The 21,359-nt window shown below is 36.3% G+C and overlaps 1 protein-coding gene across 1 annotated transcript in view; it reads left to right on the top strand.

The window, feature by feature from the left end:
- Positions 1-21,359, top strand: part of FRY (FRY microtubule binding protein) — a 183,894-nt gene that overhangs the window by 100,930 nt on the left and 61,605 nt on the right. The window contains exons 28-36 of the mRNA XM_013962114.2: positions 786-896; positions 2,716-2,870; positions 6,129-6,228; positions 6,551-6,722; positions 8,522-8,778; positions 10,759-10,905; positions 14,894-15,062; positions 15,722-15,812; positions 18,744-18,826. Of these exons, the coding sequence (XP_013817568.1) occupies positions 786-896; positions 2,716-2,870; positions 6,129-6,228; positions 6,551-6,722; positions 8,522-8,778; positions 10,759-10,905; positions 14,894-15,062; positions 15,722-15,812; positions 18,744-18,826 (1,285 nt within the window). The remainder of the gene's footprint in view (positions 1-785; positions 897-2,715; positions 2,871-6,128; positions 6,229-6,550; positions 6,723-8,521; positions 8,779-10,758; positions 10,906-14,893; positions 15,063-15,721; positions 15,813-18,743; positions 18,827-21,359) is intronic.

Here is a 21,359-nt window from a genome sequence, read left to right on the forward strand (position 1 = left end):
ACAAGTAATCATGGTTTTTATTTCTTTTTATTTCAGAGTAATTCAAATTGGCATACTTGATGCAAACTCGTACACTCACTTGTGTATATGTATATCATAAGATGTAACAGTATCGACCACTGAAGTTATATATTGTTTTCTCTGCAGTCACTTTTCAAGGCTAATTATTTTGAAAAGCAGAATGCATTTTAAAATTTATTTAACTGTTCATTACGGGTTATCAGATAGAGTGAGAGGATATTAGGCCCTGAAATTAAAAACATTGTCAATTTAGTATCACAGGCACATCTCAGGACTGTCTCCCACACTTGCCTGGGGACATGCTCAGTAATATTAAAATGCTTTCGTAGCAGTAACAGTTGCATCTCCCCCATGTAAGCTGGGAAAATAATAGCCTACGTACTTATGTAAGCATCATCACTTGATATCAAACAATTTTAATTTTTACAGAGAGATACTATTAAAACATATGTTTAATTGTGTTTGTAGCCTCATTTATGAAGACTGTGTAAAATGACAAAATTTATTTTGAAGCATGAGGGAAAATGTGCTATATAGTATTCCAACCAAAATGCTTAAACTCAGCGTTATCTTAAAATCAGATAACATCTATAGCACTATAATGCTTGAAATCTGGAAAAACCATCTAGGACCATTTTCACCATAGTCTCCTCAAAAATAAAAACAAGCATCAGTCTTTTTAGCCGAGTTCATTTGGGCCCAAATCATTCTGAAAGTTTCACTCATGTTAATTTTTATGTAACTGAAGTTCCTTGTATTTCTAGGCCATGTCAGCTGTGCTCTGCTGTGGACCAGTATTTGACAATGTTGGTCTTTCCCCTGATGGTTATCTTTACAAATGGCTTGATAACATTCTGGCTTGTCAAGATTTACGTGTAAGTACTCATCAAAAATGCAACACTGATGATTTTAAACTCTGTATTGAATTTGTACTGTAAGAACTGTGATTGTATACACTCTATCTTGAGCATGAAACAATAGCTTTATGCAAGGTTCTAATACAGAAGTGTAATGAATTAAAGAAGTATTTGAATACTAAAAGATTTTTTATTATTTCTGGACAAATAATTCATATAAATAATAAGCTAAAAAATCACCTTATGGCTCAGATTTTTTTGCAGCAGTAATTTAGGCTTTTCATTTGCTACTAAATGAAAGATTAAAGACAGCATGAGCTCAAAAATATTTGTATTTCTATTTGGAGTACTTCCACCCACCTGCTTCAAGTTTCTGTGGAATAAGAATGTAAAATCACATCCTGCTCAGTGCCGTGGATGCTGGTGAAACAAATCTGAGTGAGTGAAAGTGAGTGGGTTGAGCTTCCAAAGAAGTCAAGAGGATAAATGATTTAGAAGAGGAAAGAAAGATTTTCTTGAATCCCGTAACAAATTATTCTTGCAATTTCCTCTTCTATTTCTGTGAAGATGGGTTTCTCTATTGACCTGCTAACTACCCAATAACATTTCTGTTTTTATAGCTGGTTGGAGTACCTTTGTTCTCTTTCCCTGCTTAACCACAGATCACCAATCCACTCCTTTGATTTCTAGTTTTGTCATTAATCAATGATATTTCCATTTGCGGCACCTTGCACTTTGTCCTGCTATTGTCTCTGTGAGCACCATCCCAGCCCAGGTCACTCTGCTAGAAAAATGCAGACAGCAAAGCTTGAAGGCTTGCGGAGCACATAGAAGATACATACTGTAGAAAAGGTATTTTTTAGAAAAAAAATGATTGGACAAATTAGAAGAAAGAAAGGATCACTACAATGAGAATCTGTTGAAAGTTAGGTAAGATTTAGGCATGCTGGTAGGGGCAGAGCTATAGAGATATCTAAAAGTGATATGTTGAAGTGAAGCTCTTGTGGATGTGGGAATGAAATGCCCAGAACAACAGAGAGGAAAAAGGTATACTCTTCCTCCTGACATGTTTTCTTAATTGTCATCAAATATTATATTACCTTTCCTAACTGATCAGTAATATATACCATGCATAAAGTAGCTGAGGACAAAACATATCTTTTTTTAACTTCACCCCTTGAAATGCGAAATCTGGATGTGAAAGGTGACATTTGTTTCCCATAAGTTAATCTCTGCAATTCATGATTAATCACCGTCATTAAGGTCTGTGACTAAACTGCATTGCCTGCACAGCTAGCTCAGATGTATACATCTCTTTGGTGAGAGGGATCCTATCCGTCCATTAACATTAAATATCATTTGCAGTCTTTTCAAGAAGTTAATTACATTTGGTGATAGAATCTCGTTAAGCATTAGTGTTTGGTGTCAGTAGGATCACAAAGACATAGTCCAAGCCTTAGCAGCGGGGCTTGATTGCAGTGGTGATCCCAGATTAAGTGAGACAAGATCTGAAGAGAGAGGTAATATCTCTGTTAGATCATTTGATGTAGTTGGATTCAAGTTTTCAGACCCCAGGCCTGCAAAAGATATTGTTTCTCTTTGCCTGCCTTGCTCATGTGTTAGTCAAAGGAATGATAAATAGGCGTGAATGGCACGTGACTTCATGGAACTCAAGTGAAGTAGGAAATAAACATTTAACGAATCAGTTAAAATTTCTTTTCACTTATTCTGAGTACTGAAATTTTACATTTTTCTACCTATATAATTTCTAAGAACTGTAGGGAATGAACATTTCTGATTTCACCAACTGTGTTTCCACATATATATGTATTCTCAGGTTCATCAACTTGGATGTGAAGTTGTAGTCCTCTTATTGGAACTGAATCCTGACCAAATCAATCTCTTCAACTGGGCTATAGATCGATGTTATACTGGATCCTACCAGCTTGCCTCTGGATGTTTCAAAGCCATTGCAACTGTGTGTGGAAGCAGGTATTAATTAATCTGTAATTAGATTTATATTATATGCTACTCAGTGTGAAACAAAATCAAGTTTGTCATTTCTAAAACAGTTGTAAGTGATCATTAGGTTGTTTATTCCCACCATATTCTGGTATAAACAGATTTAAATGATTTTTGAATTGACAAATAATATGTGAACCTCGTTGTTGGTGGTTGGTGTTCTGGTTTGGAGTGGTGTGTCTGGTGTAAAGGAGGAAAAAGGAAAAAATACTTGTGAGTGAAGGGACTAGGGAGGAACATGCATAGCCAGTCAGTATGTTGACCTGGAACATCCACTGAAAAAGGCATCTCTGCAGGCATCATTTGCAGACCACATGAGAAAGGGACCGAGGATGAGGGTTGGTACAGTCTGCCACGTGCTCTATCTGCAGACGCGCCCTCTTTATAGTCCCCCCAGTGGCAGCAGGATGGCTGAAAGAATCAGGTCCAGAACGCCAGTGATCAGACATGCAGCTGACTGTCTCAGCTGCTTAGACACTTTCAAATGCAAAGGAAATTGGTTGTTCAGCTTGTGTTACAGAGAACTGCTAGTTACATTCTTATGTTAAGTCCTCTCAAACAACTCCTGGGGACTATATCACTTTATTTTCATGATTCTGGACACAGAGTAACATATCTGTTAGAAGGTGCTTTTACTATATGTATGTTTGAAATCTGTGGCCGTTTTATGCTATTTTTCTCAGAAAGATACTAAATAACAGCAAGATTTTAATTTGCAGAATAGCTCATAAATCTAGTTTCAAAAGATTCAGCATGCTTTTTCATTTACTCTGTAACAAGAAAAATGTTTTAAGTGTTCTTAGTTTGAAATTAATTATTTTGTTCTTTTTCTAACTGGCTTCAATTTGATTTGGTTACCCATTCCTCTTCTGTAGACTGATATCAGCACTGCTACTGGCAAGCACAAGCTACAGGAAGAGACAAACAGAAATTACTACTTTTGTGTCAAGCCGTCATAAAAATCTTATTTCTTTTTGGTACCTTTTCAAGACAAAAGTTGTAGAGAAATTTAATAGTAGTCTAAAAGCAGAATATAATTTACATCTAATTAAAATGAGCCCAAAAATTTAAATCTTCTTGACAAAAACATAATTTGGCAAGATATCTAATCAGCATAGTTCAATAGAGAAATATGTAAGATATAGCAAATCAAAACAAATCAAGTACTTTAGAATTTATCTGTAAAAACATTATTTTGTTCTTACAGCAACAACTGGAACTATACACTGCATTATACTGAGATTTTAAAAACATGAATAGAATGTTGTGTTTGAAAATTGTTATTTTAAGTTTCTTTTTTAATGTTTAATGAATAGTCAAGCATAACAGATCTTCAGCTAGTCTTTTTTCCTCAGATTGTTACCTATGCCAGTGTGTCCTAAGAAACAAGCTTTTCCATGCAGTAAATGTTGAAAGTATGATCTGCATGATGTTCTTTGAGGGGAAAGTCTGATTTCTATCAAGCTGGGGATTTTAATTAATATTTGAAACCAGCTTGCAGTTCTTCCACTTCCCTTTTCATCTTCTATCAATATGTATAGAAAGATCACAGTTTAAACAAGTTGTAAACTCAGCAGTAATGTATCTGTTGATGTCTTTCTTTTTACAAAGAATAAATACTCAGTAGCTTTCAGTTTATGGTCCTCCCATACACTGTTTCTATTCTGATACTATAAATAATGTGTTCTAGGGTATCACTACTCTTGTAGCTGTAGATTGGTATAATGAAATAACTATAAAAATATATTATCTAGGGTGGGTTTTTTTTATTTTTTCAAGAGATATTGGCAAATACTTTGTATGGTTTCAAACTCCTTGGCAGCATATACTACATGCTGACAACAATTTGGCCTATGCCATGAGCAATTTGAGGTAGATGGGAACAGTAAAAGATATCTCAGTTAATTAAAACTTTTATCTGAAGGCAAAAGTGTAGATTCTCCACCTTACTATTTAAGACAGGGCATAATTACCAGCACTGCACACATAATGTTATGTTTCAAGATCTTGGTTTGTATCTCTGAGAAAAATGAAAGAACTTGTTTAACTACACAGATACTGCTGTATGTTCAGTTTCTTGCAAAAAAGATCATTTACTTAGAAGCCTGAGAGAGGATTTAATACTCCCAAACTGGGTATGCAAACTTATAAATATTGACCAGATTTCTTCAAGTAATTTTTCTGTCTGAATCCATACATACTGTAATTTATATTTTAATTAAACCTTTTTTAACCCAGTCAATTTTTTTTTGTTTTGTTTTATCCATATGTTTTAGGCAGCTGCTTGGTGGAATTTGCGGTTTCAAGAGGATCCCCCTAACTGTTTGGGGTTTTTGGAGAGGGGGGGTGAATTTTTGAAACTCAGTGGAAGGACAAAGAGGCAGGTGTAGAGCAGTATGGGTTGCAGCTACTACTTGGAATTACCAAAATGTCCCGTACCATGCATGTGTTGGCCATATTTTTAACACTACAGTATCCAAATAGACATTCTGTATCCATCCAGGAGCACAGTAGGTCAAATCTAGGGTGGGAAATTGAGGGCTCACAGTTCAATCAAATGCATTTACAAATCATCATGAAAAAAAGTAGAAGCTTGTTTAGTGAAAATCCAAATGATGTGACAGGGAATTGCTTTTCTAGCAATAATCTCATCAAGTTAATACTTTAAAAAATTTACCATTACAATAAACTTTGACTTTATAGGGTAGGGGACATTCTTAAGCAGCCTTCATGTTTACACTTTAAAAACAATTTTGATAGAACTGTCTACGATCTGGGAATGTACATGCTGGAGATAGTATTTTTTCTCCAAAGAGACCATTTTAAGCTGCAGCTTGGTTTGCAAAGTACTTTATCCCTGGAAATTCTCTCTTGCTACCCATCTTCTCTTGTGGGTGCTGGCCTATTCTATAAATACTTTATGTTATAAGTGAAAGTGAATTGACAGATATAGACACAGGTACTGCATTTCTCACTGTGGGCTACTCAGTGCATTCCTAAGCGTTGGTCTAAGGTAATTATAAATAATCCCTTCTTTCTTCCCATTCACCAGATGGCCCTTCAAGCATGCAGCACGTATTCATAAGAGTTCCCTTTCCCGTATTCTGGTGGTAGAACAGAGAAAAGAAAGGTGACATTCTCTTTAGACCATATTACACAGTAAATCAGAGTGAATATAATCTGCATTCCTCACCAACATTCACAAAAATGTACTGTTTATTCTTCTAGGAACTATCCTTTTGATATAGTGACGCTTTTAAACTTAGTGCTGTTCAAGGCATCTGACACCAACAGAGAGATTTATGAAATTTCCATGCAACTTATGCAGGCATGTATCAGCTCCTTTGTTTTAAAAACAGCCAAATGCATGTGCCCTCCTATCTTCGGTTTTTCTGTGGACTTCTGATAAAGTACTTTTTATTTACTTTTCAGTTTTGTTTTTAAAATGAATGATTAGTTTTGTCTTGGCTATAAATACTTATGAGAATATTTATAAAAAAATGGAAAAAGATTAGTTATGATGTTTTAAATTTGGAGAGTTTACATAGAAGCGTGTAGATCATTCTCTGATACCAAAAGTTGAAATGCTGGCATTTTCTGAATTAATGACTTTTTATTATCTTATTACATGTTTTTCTTCTCTTTTATAGATCCTTGAATCAAAGCTTTTTGTTTATTCAAAAAAGGTAGCTGAGCAAAGACCAGGCAGTATCTTGTATGGTACACATGGTCCGTTGCCACCTCTTTATAGTGTCTCACTTGCCCTTCTTTCATATGAACTAGCAAGGATGTATCCTGAACTTACCCTTCCACTTTTCTCAGGTATCTGTATCTATTTGACTTATTATCTATTTTATATTTTTTTACAAATGGTAGACTGCTAAGAGATTTCCATTTGTGAATAGCAATTCTGTTTATAAGTGTAACTTGACTTGATTTTATTCTGGTTCAAGTTCAAATCAGATTTACAAATTACATATTTCCTAGAGATAAGTATACAAAGTATAGAATAGTTATTTAAAAATTTGAGCAGTGATTCTGTGCCACTTATGTCATCTTAGCATAACTTCAAGATTGCGGAAGCCCCAGATAAGTTAAAGTGACATCGGCAAACTGTACCGTAATGGATTCTCATGTTAAGCACAGTGATTCTTCTCATCCATATATTTATATAGTTGATACTTGAGGATAGAATTCCTCATTCTATAAACATGACTTTATATTTGGCAAGATTGTTTGTGTGTTTGCATGTCTCCTGTCTTACCAATGATTCAAATGACTCTGAGTCAGTGATCTGGATCTTTTGTTATTTGCCACATCTGCAAGTCATTTCTATCATTTTAAAGTTTTATCAAAAATGCTTTTTGTCATGGTTACTGAGAAAAATGTTAAATATCATAGGGCCCAGAATCAGACCTGTGGGAGTGCCATTCAAAATATGCCCACTCTGAGATCATTCCTGGGAACGATTACATTTTGAGACTTGTCTGTTTTAATCCATCTAATGTATTGCTCTAGTTTTTAAATAACGGAATGCAGTGTCTGTAGTCGTGGGAATTTTTACTGGCTTTTAAAAACCCTTTGTATTATTCCAGGGTTGTTTTTACTCAGTCTGTAGGGGCTGGAGCAAGAGTAAAGGAATGATACATTATCCACTTCTGAGTGCCCAAGATAGCATGGGTTAGAAATAACTGGTGTAGGAAAATTCTGATGGGTCATTTATCTTAAAAGAGCAAATGTTGGTCATTATTACTGTTATCATCTATTTATGTTGCTGTAGTGCCTATGCCATTTAATAGAACTCAGATACACAGACCACATCAGAGCCCCTTTCTATACATCTAGCATCACAAAGAGATAAGAACAGTCTATGTCCTGAAGATTTTTGAAAACCAGACAGTGAGGAAGGAAAGGAAATGTTAAGTGCACTGATTTTACAGAAGGATAATTTTGGCAAAGAAAGCTAACATGGTTCACCTTGGCAGGAAGCCTGTGTCTGTGTTTCTTATCCCAGATTTCCCAAATCCGTCTCCCTTCCAGTGCCAGTTCTTTACTACAAACTCTGTAAAGTGCTGTATGCAACACTCCTAGAGTAGCAGCCACCTCTCAATTTTACAGGCCTCTCTATGGGGAATAAAACTCCTAATACCTGCAAGGTGCTTTTTAAAATCAGTATAATAAATGCCTTAGGATTTAAAATACAGCTTAAAAATGCGGAGACTGATGGGACACTTTTAATTTTGCAGAACACTTTTGTATGGTTTCCATAATTCTCCAAAAGCTCTTGAAATTCTAGAGGAACTGCCAGTAACTGTATTGTTCTCTTTCCTGGCATCTATTTCACTTAATATATGACATGGCATGGTAATAAGGGGCGACTTTCTGTTCTAAGCTCAAAATATGTTAATTATTTTAGACAGAAGATATGATCAATTGTTTGCTAATACTAAACATTGATGTTCCTTTTCATGAAACTTAATATATGCTTTTGTACACTTTCTGCTTGCAAGATAAAAATCATCAGGTGGTCTAACAGAAATGTCAGAAATCTGATTTAAACAATGTATTTAAGCTTCCCTTTATAAACTAACACTTTGCCTTTTTAACTTTTACTATTTTAGAGGTAAGCCAGCGATTCCCAACAACCCATCCAAATGGAAGACAGATCATGCTTACCTATCTGCTACCATGGCTTCATAATATTGAACTTGTAGACAACAGACTGCTCCTCCCTGGTTCAAGCCCTACCACTCCAGAAGATGAAATAAAAGACAAGGATGGGGAAATAGCAGTCACAAGTGGATTAAAAGGCAATGGCTGGGGCTCTCCTGAGGCCACGTCACTGGTTCTTAATAATCTCATGTACATGACAGCTAAGGTAAAAAAAAAAAAAAAAAAAAAATTAAACAACTTCTAAATTTCAAACTGTTATGTTTCATAAACAAAATGCGCTTAGATTTCTTCCCTCTGATACAGAAATTTGGCACTGGAATAGTCTGTGCTAATCAGACACAACCCTGTTTTTAAAGAAGTTCCTTCACCTTTTCTTTTAACAACAGTGCTAGGGCTATTCTTCTATTTCAAAACGTGATCAAAGAAAACAATGTTCTACCCTTGTTAAAAAATGTAATGGTTAACATTAAGCATTAGCATTAGTCATAGAGGAAATTGGTTCAATTCCTGCCTGTATCACTTCCCAGGACAACACCACACACAGCAGATGAAAGTTTATTCTGGGATGAGAATGAGCACCTGAAATTTGTCCTGCTGAAGCTCTTTTACTTTCTAGGAAATGCTTAAATATTCATTAAGCCAGAGAGAGAGACAAAGCCAAAATGAGTATAAATTTGTAAGGTACTAGTTAAAGCATTCTCTTTTGAAAGGGCCTTCCCTTTTTTACATCCTCCCCCTATCTTACATCCCTGATACTGTTGAAGGACTATGAATTCATTTTTTTCTAATGACATTTTCATGTAAAATACATAAGCAGCTTGTGGAGAAGATACTGGAATCCAGCATTTCCCTCTTTTTGCTGAGTTGCAGGCTATTAGATTAGTGTTTTTGCCAGATCCAGTGGCTATGTTTAAACTTCTAAAAACATAAACTCCAGGAAGTAATCCCTAGTCTCTATGTCATATGAAACAGCGGCTCACATCTCCTATCCTGCTCTGGGTTAATCCGCTCTAGAGCAGAACGCCTGCATCCATGCTACGTGGCAGTTGGCTCCGGATCTCTTCTTTGCCTAATGTTGCAGCCCTGTAGCTAAAACAGAATTATTATTTTGTGTGCCATTTTTCATATGAGCACATCTGAAGTAACCTTGGAGTTATGCTACAGCCCACCAGAATGTTTTTTTCAGCATGAGATGGGAGATACTTGTTGCTTATCCAGGGGCAGGATATCAGGTCATGAGTAGAGAAGATATGGAGTCGCTAAGGTAGTGTTAGCAGATTGTATAGAGTGAAACCAGACATGCTGCCATCTCATCTTTGCTGCCTATCAGCAGCAGTCCTTGGAGAGCCAGTTGCTTCCAAAACCACACATGTTTTTTTTTTTTTTTTCCAGTGATCAAGTATGCTCTCTTCAAACCATATTGACTGAACTAACTTTGAGTCTATATGTGTGATCAAGGGCCTGGTACGTGGAAGGGAACAGGGGGAGAAAGTTATTTGACAGTAGAAATCATTTTCGGTAGAACAACATGAACTGGAGATTGCCGGTACTCTCCTAGCAGAATGTCAGTCTACACAGTGGTTAAAACAGTCTTCTTGAAGTGGGAACCATAGCTTTTACATAGCAAACAGAACAAACTGAATTCTGGACTCCCACACCTTAGGTGAATGCACTAACCTTTAAGTGATTGGACAAAAAGGAGGTATTCCTACAACCAGGCCTTGCAAAAGAGAGCAAAGCTGCTGCTTTCCAACAGGGAAGCAAGAGACTCTCTAATTCTTCACTCTGTTAGGATTTAAGCAGGAGCAAGGTGCTGAGTTGCTCAGTCCTGTGAAGACTGATGCACAGATATGCAGAAGCAAAACTTTAGTTGTTTGAACAACTGTAAAGAAGAAATCTAACATACTGTTGGATTTTAGCATCACCTTTTGGACTTACATGCCTGAACATTTTCTTTTGTGATTTAAGTCTTCTTGTGGATCTGAATTATAATACTTTTAAATAGAATTTATGCTTCAAAATCTGTCACACTGCTTTTGCAAATTTTGCTTTGTCACTTACTACAGCATTTTGCTGTGGGTTTTGCACAAGATGGTGTTCTAGAAGAGCATGCCTTCAGTTTAAAGGTCTACATATTTATCTTCAGTATACATTTCAGAAAATGAATGCTTATGATCCTTTGCAGTATGGAGATGAAATTCCTGGACCAGAAATGGAAAATGTCTGGAATGCTTTGGCCAACAACGAGAAATGGAGCAACAACCTTAGGATAACACTGCAGTTTCTCATTAGCTTGTGTGGCGTTAGCAGTGATACCATCCTTTTACCTTATGTAAGTGTTTGCACTGTATTTTGTTTATTTTTTGGTAGCATGGATTTTAATGAAGAAAACAGTTACCACCTAAAGCAAATGAATTTCTGTTTCAAAAATAAAAAGTACCTACATATTCCCTAGCACACTGGACAAAATTAGATCAGTTAGTGGGAATAAATGAGCCAAGAAACTGAAAGTCAAGAAAGGAAATGAGGGGTGAGAATCTCAGTCTCCACCACTGGAGCACACAGCTCATTTCAAGCAAAGAGCACAACTCCACTCGTGCAAAGAGCAGCTTTGTTTGTCAGGTAAGTAACCAGCAAAGCAGTAACAAGGCCCGGCCATAAACTGACTGAATCAATGATAAAAAATATTGGAAACATTTTTCTATGTGAGATATGCATAAAAATAAGCAATTTCATAGATATAAAAGTTTATTGAAAAGATAGAGTGGCTGTTTAGACTTTAAAAACTTGAATGGAAAGATGAAGAGAAGTAAAAATACTAAAGCCTGTAATTTTTCTCAGTAGGTAATTAGTTTACACAAGTATTAATTCAATTTTGAAAGTCCTTAAAACAGTGGAAGTTATTTGTTGAATGGTACATATCATGCCATCATTTTATTAATGATTGGCAGTTGTGAAGATTTAGGTGTTCCTTCAGCAAAACATGATTTTAAGAAAGTGCAATTTTCTCTCCTCCTTTAGCAGTCTGGGACTCTCTGTGGGACAACTTAAGAGAACCTCCATAAGCTCCTTACCATATCAACTTTTGCCTCTACACGGCTGTGATGAGTTATATAACTGTTCCTGCAATGGGCAAGTCAGACTGCACAGGATATTGTTATTATTCAAGTTAAAATAAAATCAGAGCTGTCTGAGAAAGGCAAGATAATCCCATTCCCATGTGCCTTACTGCTCCATTGCTGGGAGGAACAGAATCTAAATTTAGTAAATTTTCCAGCACAATTACAATATGCTGCATTATTAGTTAGTCTCTTTCTATTGATTCCCAGGAAATAAATTAGAAATTAATATTAATGTGAATAAACTTATCTAAACAGCTTCATAAACATGCTTTGTTTACAGTTGCTGAAACAACACTTTGCCTTAAAGTGTTTATGATGAGTGCTTGGCATAATAGAGCAAAGGAACTATGGAAAAATCACAAGATGTTGTTATTGTAACATAGACATCCTGTTGGTTTCCTATTATTTTTAACATTTACTGTATTAGCTTAGACTGTGTATATGCAAGGAAGCTAGTGGTGCTTAGCTAATCAAAAGAGAAAAGATTTAAAAGTGGAATTGCCATAAGAACAAGCTCAGGGTTTATGTAAGAAGTTGACAAAGGATCTGATGCCAAATATTCTGAGGGTAATGAAGATCTGTCCATCAAATGTGAAGTGTGACAGAGGCTCTGAATTCAGTGGTGACCCTGCTTTGAGCAGGAGGTCTGGAGACCTCCTGGGTCCCTTCCAGCCTGTATGATTCTGCGCTTTCTGACAGACTTGGGATCAGGCCCAAAGGGATCATCAGGATGAGCTGACATTGTTGACAGACAACATGTCAAAATCAGAGAGAGAAGAGACAAGATGAGAGCTGCTGTATTTCTGACAGCCTACAAAAGGAACAGAGGCAGTTTGTAAGGGAAAGAACAAGTGTTGTGCTTAGTATATGTTCCCACTGCCAAATGTGTAGCCTGATTAGAAATGCTCAATAACCCCCTCCCCTTTTGCCCGAGAGCCTCTCACATACCACAGTCCCCAATTGCTCTTTTCCAGATACTTGCCAACCTTGATCTTCCAACTCATCCTTTTTCAAAATTCATGCCATGCCAGAGCTCTGAGCAGCCTGCCTCTGCCCCCTTACTCCTTGTAACACTTCTTCTTTCTTCAATTTCTTTCCAAACCATCTCTCCTCAAAGCCTCCCGCCAGTACTTCCATTCCTCACCAGCATCTCTAGTCCTGCCCTCTCCAAGCCTCTTACTCCAGAGAAGTTTGGAGCATCCTATTTGCCTGTGGGACTTTTCTGCTCTCCCTCCCAGGCTTCTGGTGGCTGCTGAAGTCAATCATGTCTTCATCAGTGACTGCAGCTGACCAAATTCCTGCGTTTTCTTCAACACAATTAGTCTGTGTTCTGTAATATAAAGTGAAAAGTGGGATTCTCAGATTTTGCAAAATCTGAAAAAGTTTTCAGCTTCTGTAATAGCTTATAACCTGACTGTGCTTGAGTCACACTTTAATTGTTATCTTTGTCTAGAGTACAAAAAAACGCTGGTCTTATCACATGTGTATGTTCAGCGTTTTGATAATGCTCTGGAGTTTCCAGATAAGAAATCTTACCCAACTCTGTTAACTATACAGGACTGCTGATACCTTAAACATGTATCTTCAATTATCATGTAGATAACATATACAAAATAGCAAATAAAAATAATTCAAACAAGTTATCAGCACTTTTCCAGCTCACCTGAGCTCAAAAGACCATGCAGGTGCAAGATTGCCGGTTTGTCCTTTCCTATCTTTTTTTGGGGCCATCAAGGCCCCAGGCAGTCACCAGCTACTTTGTGCTTTCAGCCATCTGTTCTGCCTGTGTGGGCCCAAGCCAAAAGCATGTCTTGACTGATGGGCTTTTTTATTTTTTTCAAGTGGTTAAATTAATTGGTTGGTCTTTTATACTTATATTTTCTTTAAGTGCTTTTTTTGAGTGCCCCAGTGTAAATTGCTCAGCTGTCCTTTCTTTCACATGTGTACTGAGCGATTTCTTAGAATATTTACAGTTCAGAAACACCTTCAGCATATGCTTTCACTATAGGGACTGTGACCTCTCCTGGGGTGAAAGCAGTTGGAAGTGGCATTGTGAGCCCAAGTAGAAATAAACCTCTGAAAAGAAGTGGAGTTATATCTGGAAAGTCTCTGGGAAATTTTTAGCACAGTAGAGTAAAAGGGACTTTGAATGTGTGCATTTTCCCCACTTTAAAAAAAAGAAAGCCTGGCGCGGGAAGAGGGGGAGAGAAGCAGTCAACAAGTTATCTTAATGGAAGTGTTTAAGACTGTAAGAACAGCAGTTTTTGGTGAGGCCAAAAGACAGCTCCGTGCAATTTATTAGCTCTACCAGAAGCATCTGCACAAGAAGGCAAACACAGAGAGATGCTTCTCCATACAGTCTCCCAGCTCCAGCAGTTTGTGAGTCAAAACTGTTTTGAGCAAGAGATAGTATCTTTGTATTCAATAGCCATCAGGTTTTTTCCTCGATAATTTAGTTTAATTTGATCTGAATATCTCAACAGTATTCATTCTTGTGTGGATGTGGTAGGGTTTGAGGTCTTGTTGTATTCCTCAGGGTTTTTTTCCAAAATTTCTGTAAATAACACTCTCTCTCAGACATTTTGAAATCAGTGTGCATGAAGTCTGTATGCATAATTGCTTTGCATTTTTCCATGTGCTATTACTTTGATTACAGATATAAATAACTACTGAGAGTTTGACCTATTCTTTTTGGGTGCAGTTATCTACCTTTCACATCAACCATATCTGGAAATATAAGCATGATGTTTTGGGTACATCGAGCTTTCTAGATGAGAAATTTGCTCTATGCAAGACAGCAAGATTCATCTTCAGTGGAAATCACATATTCAAACTATAAAATCCCCAAGTGTTATTCAGAGTTAATTCTGATATCCTTAAATGCTAGGTATAAAATCAGTTGGTTTTAGTATGTGTGGATGTTATATAATTATACATCTAAACAGCTGATTTGAGGATAATAAGCAAAAACTTTGGGGCAATTAGATCACAGATTTGCTCTGTTGGGGAAAGGATCTTTAAATCAAAAGGAGCAGGTTATTTCTATATGAACAAGATTGATTCAGTTTTGTTGCTGGGGTGTCTGTCCAGGAGCAACATTTGCATTCTGGATCTTTGCAGTACTGCAGTGTAACATGTATTGATTTCTTTGGAAATTCCCTTTGGACAAAGATGAATAACTGTTGTTTTCTTCTTTAGATCAAAAAGGTTGCAATATACCTATGCCGCAACAACACTATTCAGACAATGGAAGAGCTTCTTTTTGAACTGCAGCAAACTGACCCAGTGAACCCAATAGTCCAGCACTGTGATAATCCTCCGTTTTACCGTTTTGCTGCCAGTAATAAAGCCTCAGCTGCAGCTTCTGGTATGACCTAAATGTACTTTTTCAGTTATGGTCTCCTATGCTTGCCAGTATTCATCTCTCTGAAAAAACAATCTCTTTTAGTTACTTTTGCACCTGTGTGTGTAAAGTTCAAGTTTCAAGGGCTTGTTTCACATCTGAGTTCTTGGATGCCTAATGCTGTGTAAGTTTTGTGAAAATATGTTCAGTTCTCACTACTATTTTAATAGGACATTGCCAATGTATGGTGCTTTCACACCTCATATGAGGTGGTTCTTCCATCACTAGTTTCTGAGAACAGGCAGTCATCACTGATGCTGCGATCATAGCAGAAACCCTCAAGGAGCAGGGCTTGCTGAAAGCCGAAAGCCTCAGCTATGTGGCTGTTCTGTTTTCAAAGGCCTAGTGCTATTTTCAAGCTGAGGCAGTCAAAGATAAATAACAGACACCAACACCAAATTCAGCCCTGTGAATGTTTTGCCAAATTCTTGACAAACATTAGGTTAGGCCACCAAGACTGAGCTTAGTCCAAGGAAGGGGAGAGCATCACTACGTTAATCTATCCCTCAAAGCATGTAACCAGCTAAAGAAAATACTGAAGAAAATAAAGTCATGAGCTTTTATTGCTTTGCAAATATTGTGTGCTGCATATAATGGGTGTGCTTACTCCACCTCATCTGCAGGAACCACCTCTAGCAGTAACACTGTTGTAGCTGGCCAAGATAGTTTTCCTGATGCAGAGGAGAACAGAATGGTGAAAGAGACTGATGAAAGGTTTGTAATTTTTTTTTCTCCAAAATATATGCATTTTCCTAGACTAAGGGTGAGATCTTGAGCAGTATTTATTATCCAAACTGCAGTGAGTTGTGAGGAATTATGATGATACAGATACTTAGCATTGTTTCTGTCCCAATAGGACTGTTTTAAAATGTGCATATGTGAAAGTAAAAAAAGCTGTCCACGTGATTCTAGTTCTAAACTGTTGTTTATTAATACACTGCAGAGGAATATCTGTGAAACCTCCACTGAATGAATTGTGCGAAGTAGATGATTTTTTGTAGGAATTACCTAAAAAGGATAAAGAAAACTGAGAGCATATACCAAATAATGAATATTAAAGTCTTTATTAAAAATCAGGTTTGATCACACCTTTTTAGTCCGTGACGAGAGAGCAAAATTTATCTTGCAGATACCTCTTTTTTTCTGATAAGTGTCTGAAAGAGGAAAACTATGTAAAATATTTTGTTTAGAGAGCCTACTTTACAGTCACTGTATCTTTTACTACATATGGTACCTACAGCCAAATTATGAATAAGTAAATGAAAAGCTAAGGGGCCATCAGATCCTCTAGCACAGACAGATATATATTTATTTCTCTCACTGAAACCCTCTTCTTCTTGTAGGACAACTCTGAATGAATTCTGATCAAATAAATTAGTAAGTGTATTAGTATTACGCTAGTCTGCTGTTCCTGATAGTCACTAGTATCACTTTAATAGTCCAGACCACCTTCCACAGGTTCAGGAATTAGAGGAACAGAAACAGTTAAGTAAGCAAACTTTTCTGTACTCAGAAACTTTTGAATCACTTGCCTTTTGAGTATTACAAATGTAAGAGTAGTATTTTGTCAGTCTAGTCTCTTATTTTAAGAGTATGTGAAAAATGGTACTCACGTCTTAGCGCTAAGCATGGTTTCAAAATTTGAAAGTGAAGAGCATCTGACTCAATATGATAGTCAAAATAAACTTAAAAAGAAGAGAAACCATTTTTACTCTGGACTGCTTTCTTATTGTTCTTTACATAAATGTTTATGGCTATATAGTTTTAACTTTGAATTTTTTTTTTAGTTGTGTTGCAGATAAGTTGAGCAAACTTCATCTCCTGGTATACTTTAAATCTAACTGTGCTTTCAGAGTTTCTTATCTTACATAAATTTTACATGTGACGCAAAGAAGCTTTTTGGCATTCAAATCTGCCAGAGACTATATGATAAAAATGAAAGGAAGGTTACCATATTCTGGTGTTGGTATTCCTGATTCCCAGCGAGAGACTCCTCAGAAAAAATGTAAAATAATTTATCAGAATTCATTACTGGCATTTACATTATCAAAGACAGCAGAAGCCATTAAGTGCTTCTGTACTTCAAAACCAATGTCTTGATCTTAGAATGACTGTTAATATTGATTTTGTGGGCCAAGATATATTAAATAATGATTACAGGAAGTGATAGGTGGTTAACCAGCTATTCTTGTAAATGTAGGCATTTTTGGAATAATATATCACAAAGGGAATATCCTATAAAATAAAACACTGAAAAGCTTTTAAGTTACCTCCAAGTGATCTGGAAAATTTTTCTGCAAGTTCAGCATTATTGGATTGTAGCATAGATTTATAGATAATATTGCATTATATGGTATCATTACATGTCATCTTACATAGTGACAGTCATATTTGTAATATCACTGTATATGCTACAGAGTGTTTTTACAAAGTATTTTTTGTTTAAAAAGTCTGCTCTGCTCTCAGGTCATTTCTTTGACTTATATTCTTCACCTGTTTCATACAGGTTAGAATTTGTCTCTAGATACATCTTCATAATTTTTTCCTTAACTTAATTCTTCTTTCGTCTTTCTTATCTTTTTAGGTATGCCAGATAAATATATCAGTAATCATCAGTTTATACACATATATTAAGGGAATATATTAAAATATATTAAGGGAATCAGGTGCTTGAAAAACAGAAAATAGCAGAATTAAGATGGCTCATGATGCCTTTATGTCACCTTCTTATGAATTTATCGTGTCCTAATGAAACAGGTTTGCTTTGGAAACAGCATAATATGTGAATATATAGTTAAATACCCTGCATTAAAATACATGCATATTAGTAGCAAATTGCATGTTGCGCAGAGAACCTTAAACCTGGCTTTGTTTGATACTGTTATTTTAACATGATTATTTGTAACTAGTTTCCTAGCTTTGCAGAAAGGATGAAGTTTTACACCATTACTAGAGTGTGAGCATGCAGTGTGGCACTTCTCATTTCCAGTTTAGGCCTGCTTGCACTGAAAGCAGAAGAAAGTGGTGGGAGCAAAAAGAACTCACCAGCAAAAGTTAGATCATTGCGAGTGTATGGCAGATTTAAGGACAGTTGTGGAAGCTTTGATCTGTCTCTTATGTCCCTTAGTGCCTCAGCTAGATCTCCACTAGCAGCTCCTGGGTTTTCCTTTGGGAGGGTCATCTGCTGCTGCTTTTGCTGCTTTGATGACTTCGTGGGCTTGACTTCAGACTGTTCATTCAGTTATTGTTTTAGCAGGTTGCCAGAATTTTGCCAATGAACATGGGGCTATGATAAAATACTAGTAGTTAACAGTTTATATTTCAGTCCATCCTTACCACAGTTTCTTGGTTCAAGAAAAGTGTACATTTGCTGCATGAGAATTTTCCCCTTGTTGAATTTTAAAAGCTTGTGACATAACAGCACACTGTTAGAACTTGTCAGAAGTTGGTTGCAAAAATATTTTTTATGAAACAAAATAACACTATATTCATGTTGCTGTCTGTGCCTCATATAAAAGCATATGCATAAAGAAATCACATTTTGATATAGCGTAAATAAAGATGCTTTCTTTGTGGAGTAAGCATATGTTCCTGATGTTTAATATCAGTCTGTGTTTTTAATGAAGATTTTTCTTGTATTTGAAGGTTCAGTAATGTAATCAGAGCACATACTCGACTAGAATCAAGGTACAGTAATAGCTCTGGAGGATCTTATGATGATGACAAAAGTAAGTTCTAACATTCAGTTTGATGAAATTTCTGGTATTTTGGTGGGAGAGGAAAACATTTTTATGACTTGTGGAGGATTTCTGTTTAAATTTCTATATAAACAGATGTAACTCCTTACAGGGAGTGTCTCCGTTTTACCTCTGTACCTCATTTAAAATTAATTGATTCCCTTTGTTTAGACATGGGCTCAGTCAGACCTATTTAAAAGCCAGAAAACTTCACAGGAGAAGGCAGCAGAGAAACCTCCAAACAGCAACACACAGAACATTCTCACATGGGAGGGCAAAAGACTTCCAAAAGCTTTACAGCAAGCACTTTGAATTGTGCACTTCACCAGTGTTTCTCTCCAAAGCTAGTGCCATTATATGAACATGAGGAAGAGATTGAGGAGATTCCAAAAATGAGGCTGTATCTCCTCTTTAGCTTTTCTCTGCCATCTGCAGCCAAGTTCTGGCTGCACCATGCAAAACTATTAGAAGGAAGAGTGAAATAGGTTTCCTGAGCATGCTTGTTCTTTATGTGTTTCTGCTGAACAGACTATAAATTGACCTTGGTGTTGAGCAGAGATTCCAAAGAAAACCAAGATATTTCAACCAACTGTTGAATTACAGTAAAAGTTTTAGTAGTTGGAGGGTTTGCAATCGTTTTTGTAATGAACTATAAAGAAGCCAATCTACAGATTTCTTTTAGACTCTAACCAAATGTAAAAAAGGCAAGATCTTTTTACAGACTTTTTCCCTGATTTAATAAAGCCAAGTCAAATAATGTAAAGGCCATAATGTCATATGGTGCTAAGGATGCCAGTTTTTGACAGTATGTTGAGATAAACAGCAAAGGTTTCATATCTTGTTTTGTCAAAATAATTTTTTGGATATACTTTTCTGCAAAAGATGGAGACACTATCAAATATAATACAATAGGATTGTTTTAATGATATCAATAACTATTTTTCATAATTATGAAGTACAGTATTTCCAGACTATTGTATGTCTACATACTGTAGTATTTAAATATTCAAAAAAAGTCTGCAACATATTAAACTGAATCTCTTTTGCTACAGTTGTCTTGTTTTTCATATGGCTTTTTAATGCTGCAGCTACTAAAAATTCTTCCGCAGATGTTAATTGGAGCACCAGTGGTGATCTATCTGCATGAACTGTCTTTCAAAGCAAAACAATGTTTATGTTATCAAAATGTTCTTCACAAGCAGCTGGTTTTGACAAGGGCTTTGGGTAACAAGAAGTTTAAAAATGCTGCAGTTTTCTTTTCAGTCTTTTGGAATGTCTCCTCAAGCCACTGTCCAGATGCTTTTTGCTGCCTGTATCTACAAGCTTTATAGTTCTGTGAATATTTATGTAAGGTTTGCTTCTCAGATGAGTTCCTTCTGCAAATACGCAAATGCCTAGATGTAAAATAAAATACATTTTGCTTAGTTACTGACATTTATATAGAACTCTAAAAAGAAAGAATAATTCTTGTATCATTTGTCATTCTGCAAGATAAATAATACAGCCTCCATTAAGAAAGTGCAACTTGCTCCTTCTATCAGGCCCAGGCTGCTAAGGAGTTGCTGGTACAGCTTCTCTCTTCCCTCCTGTCTACTTGAGCATAGCTGTATCCCTGAGGAGATAGACAGGGGACAAATCTCTTCAGCCCAGAAACTCTTTTGTCCAAGCTTTACTGCAAAGATTGTACACTAATGCACAAAGTGCTTCTTTTTTTTCTTCTCAGTCCACACACAAACTCATGAAAACATGAGTGAGGAGCTCAGTCTCAGTGTGGACTTCGTGAAGCAGTTTTATATGAAACAAATCAGTAGCAATAAATAATAACTGTGCAGTGCTTTTTATGTGAAAAGCATTTGACAAATATTATCTGCTTAATCCTCAAAAGACAAATATGTGAAATCGCTATACTTTGCTAGATTAAGAGTTCAGTTTATTCTGCTTTAGCTTTAAATAATATATCATCCTCCAAAGATGAGAGAAATAAATAGAGGTCAAAAACAGAAACAAAGAACTAAAGTGTGCCTTGAAAAACTAACACTGAAGAATGAGAAAGATGAAGTTGGCTTTTAGGAAGAATTGGAGGAGCTGCTACTTCACGGAAGGGCTCCTGAAGATCTGGAAAGCTGAGGGCATTTTATCAAAACCAAAAAGTGATGTGTATTAAAAAATGCTGGCACTGATGCTTTACTGATGCTTTTGCAGGCATCAAAACAGTGTTCTTTTCCTGTATCAAAGTCCACAAGCATAAGATATAGGCTGTAAAAAAAGATTGCTGAGGATAATGCTGAGTTTCAAACCTACCTAAAATGTGTTTAAAAAAAAAAAAAAAGGCAAAAAATAATGTTCTCACTGAAAATTCAAGAAAGACAGTGTTTGGATATGTGTCAAGAACATGCTTGAAAAGGATGCTTCCTGTGACAGTATATCCCAGACTGCCAGGACTGAGAAATAAAAACTGACCCATGGGAAAATAGGAGTGAGCTGGTACAAAATGCAGTAAAGATGAACAAAGCTATGCAACTGA

Source organism: Apteryx mantelli, chromosome 1, assembly GCF_036417845.1.
Source record: "Apteryx mantelli isolate bAptMan1 chromosome 1, bAptMan1.hap1, whole genome shotgun sequence".
NCBI lineage: Eukaryota > Metazoa > Chordata > Aves > Apterygiformes > Apterygidae > Apteryx > Apteryx mantelli.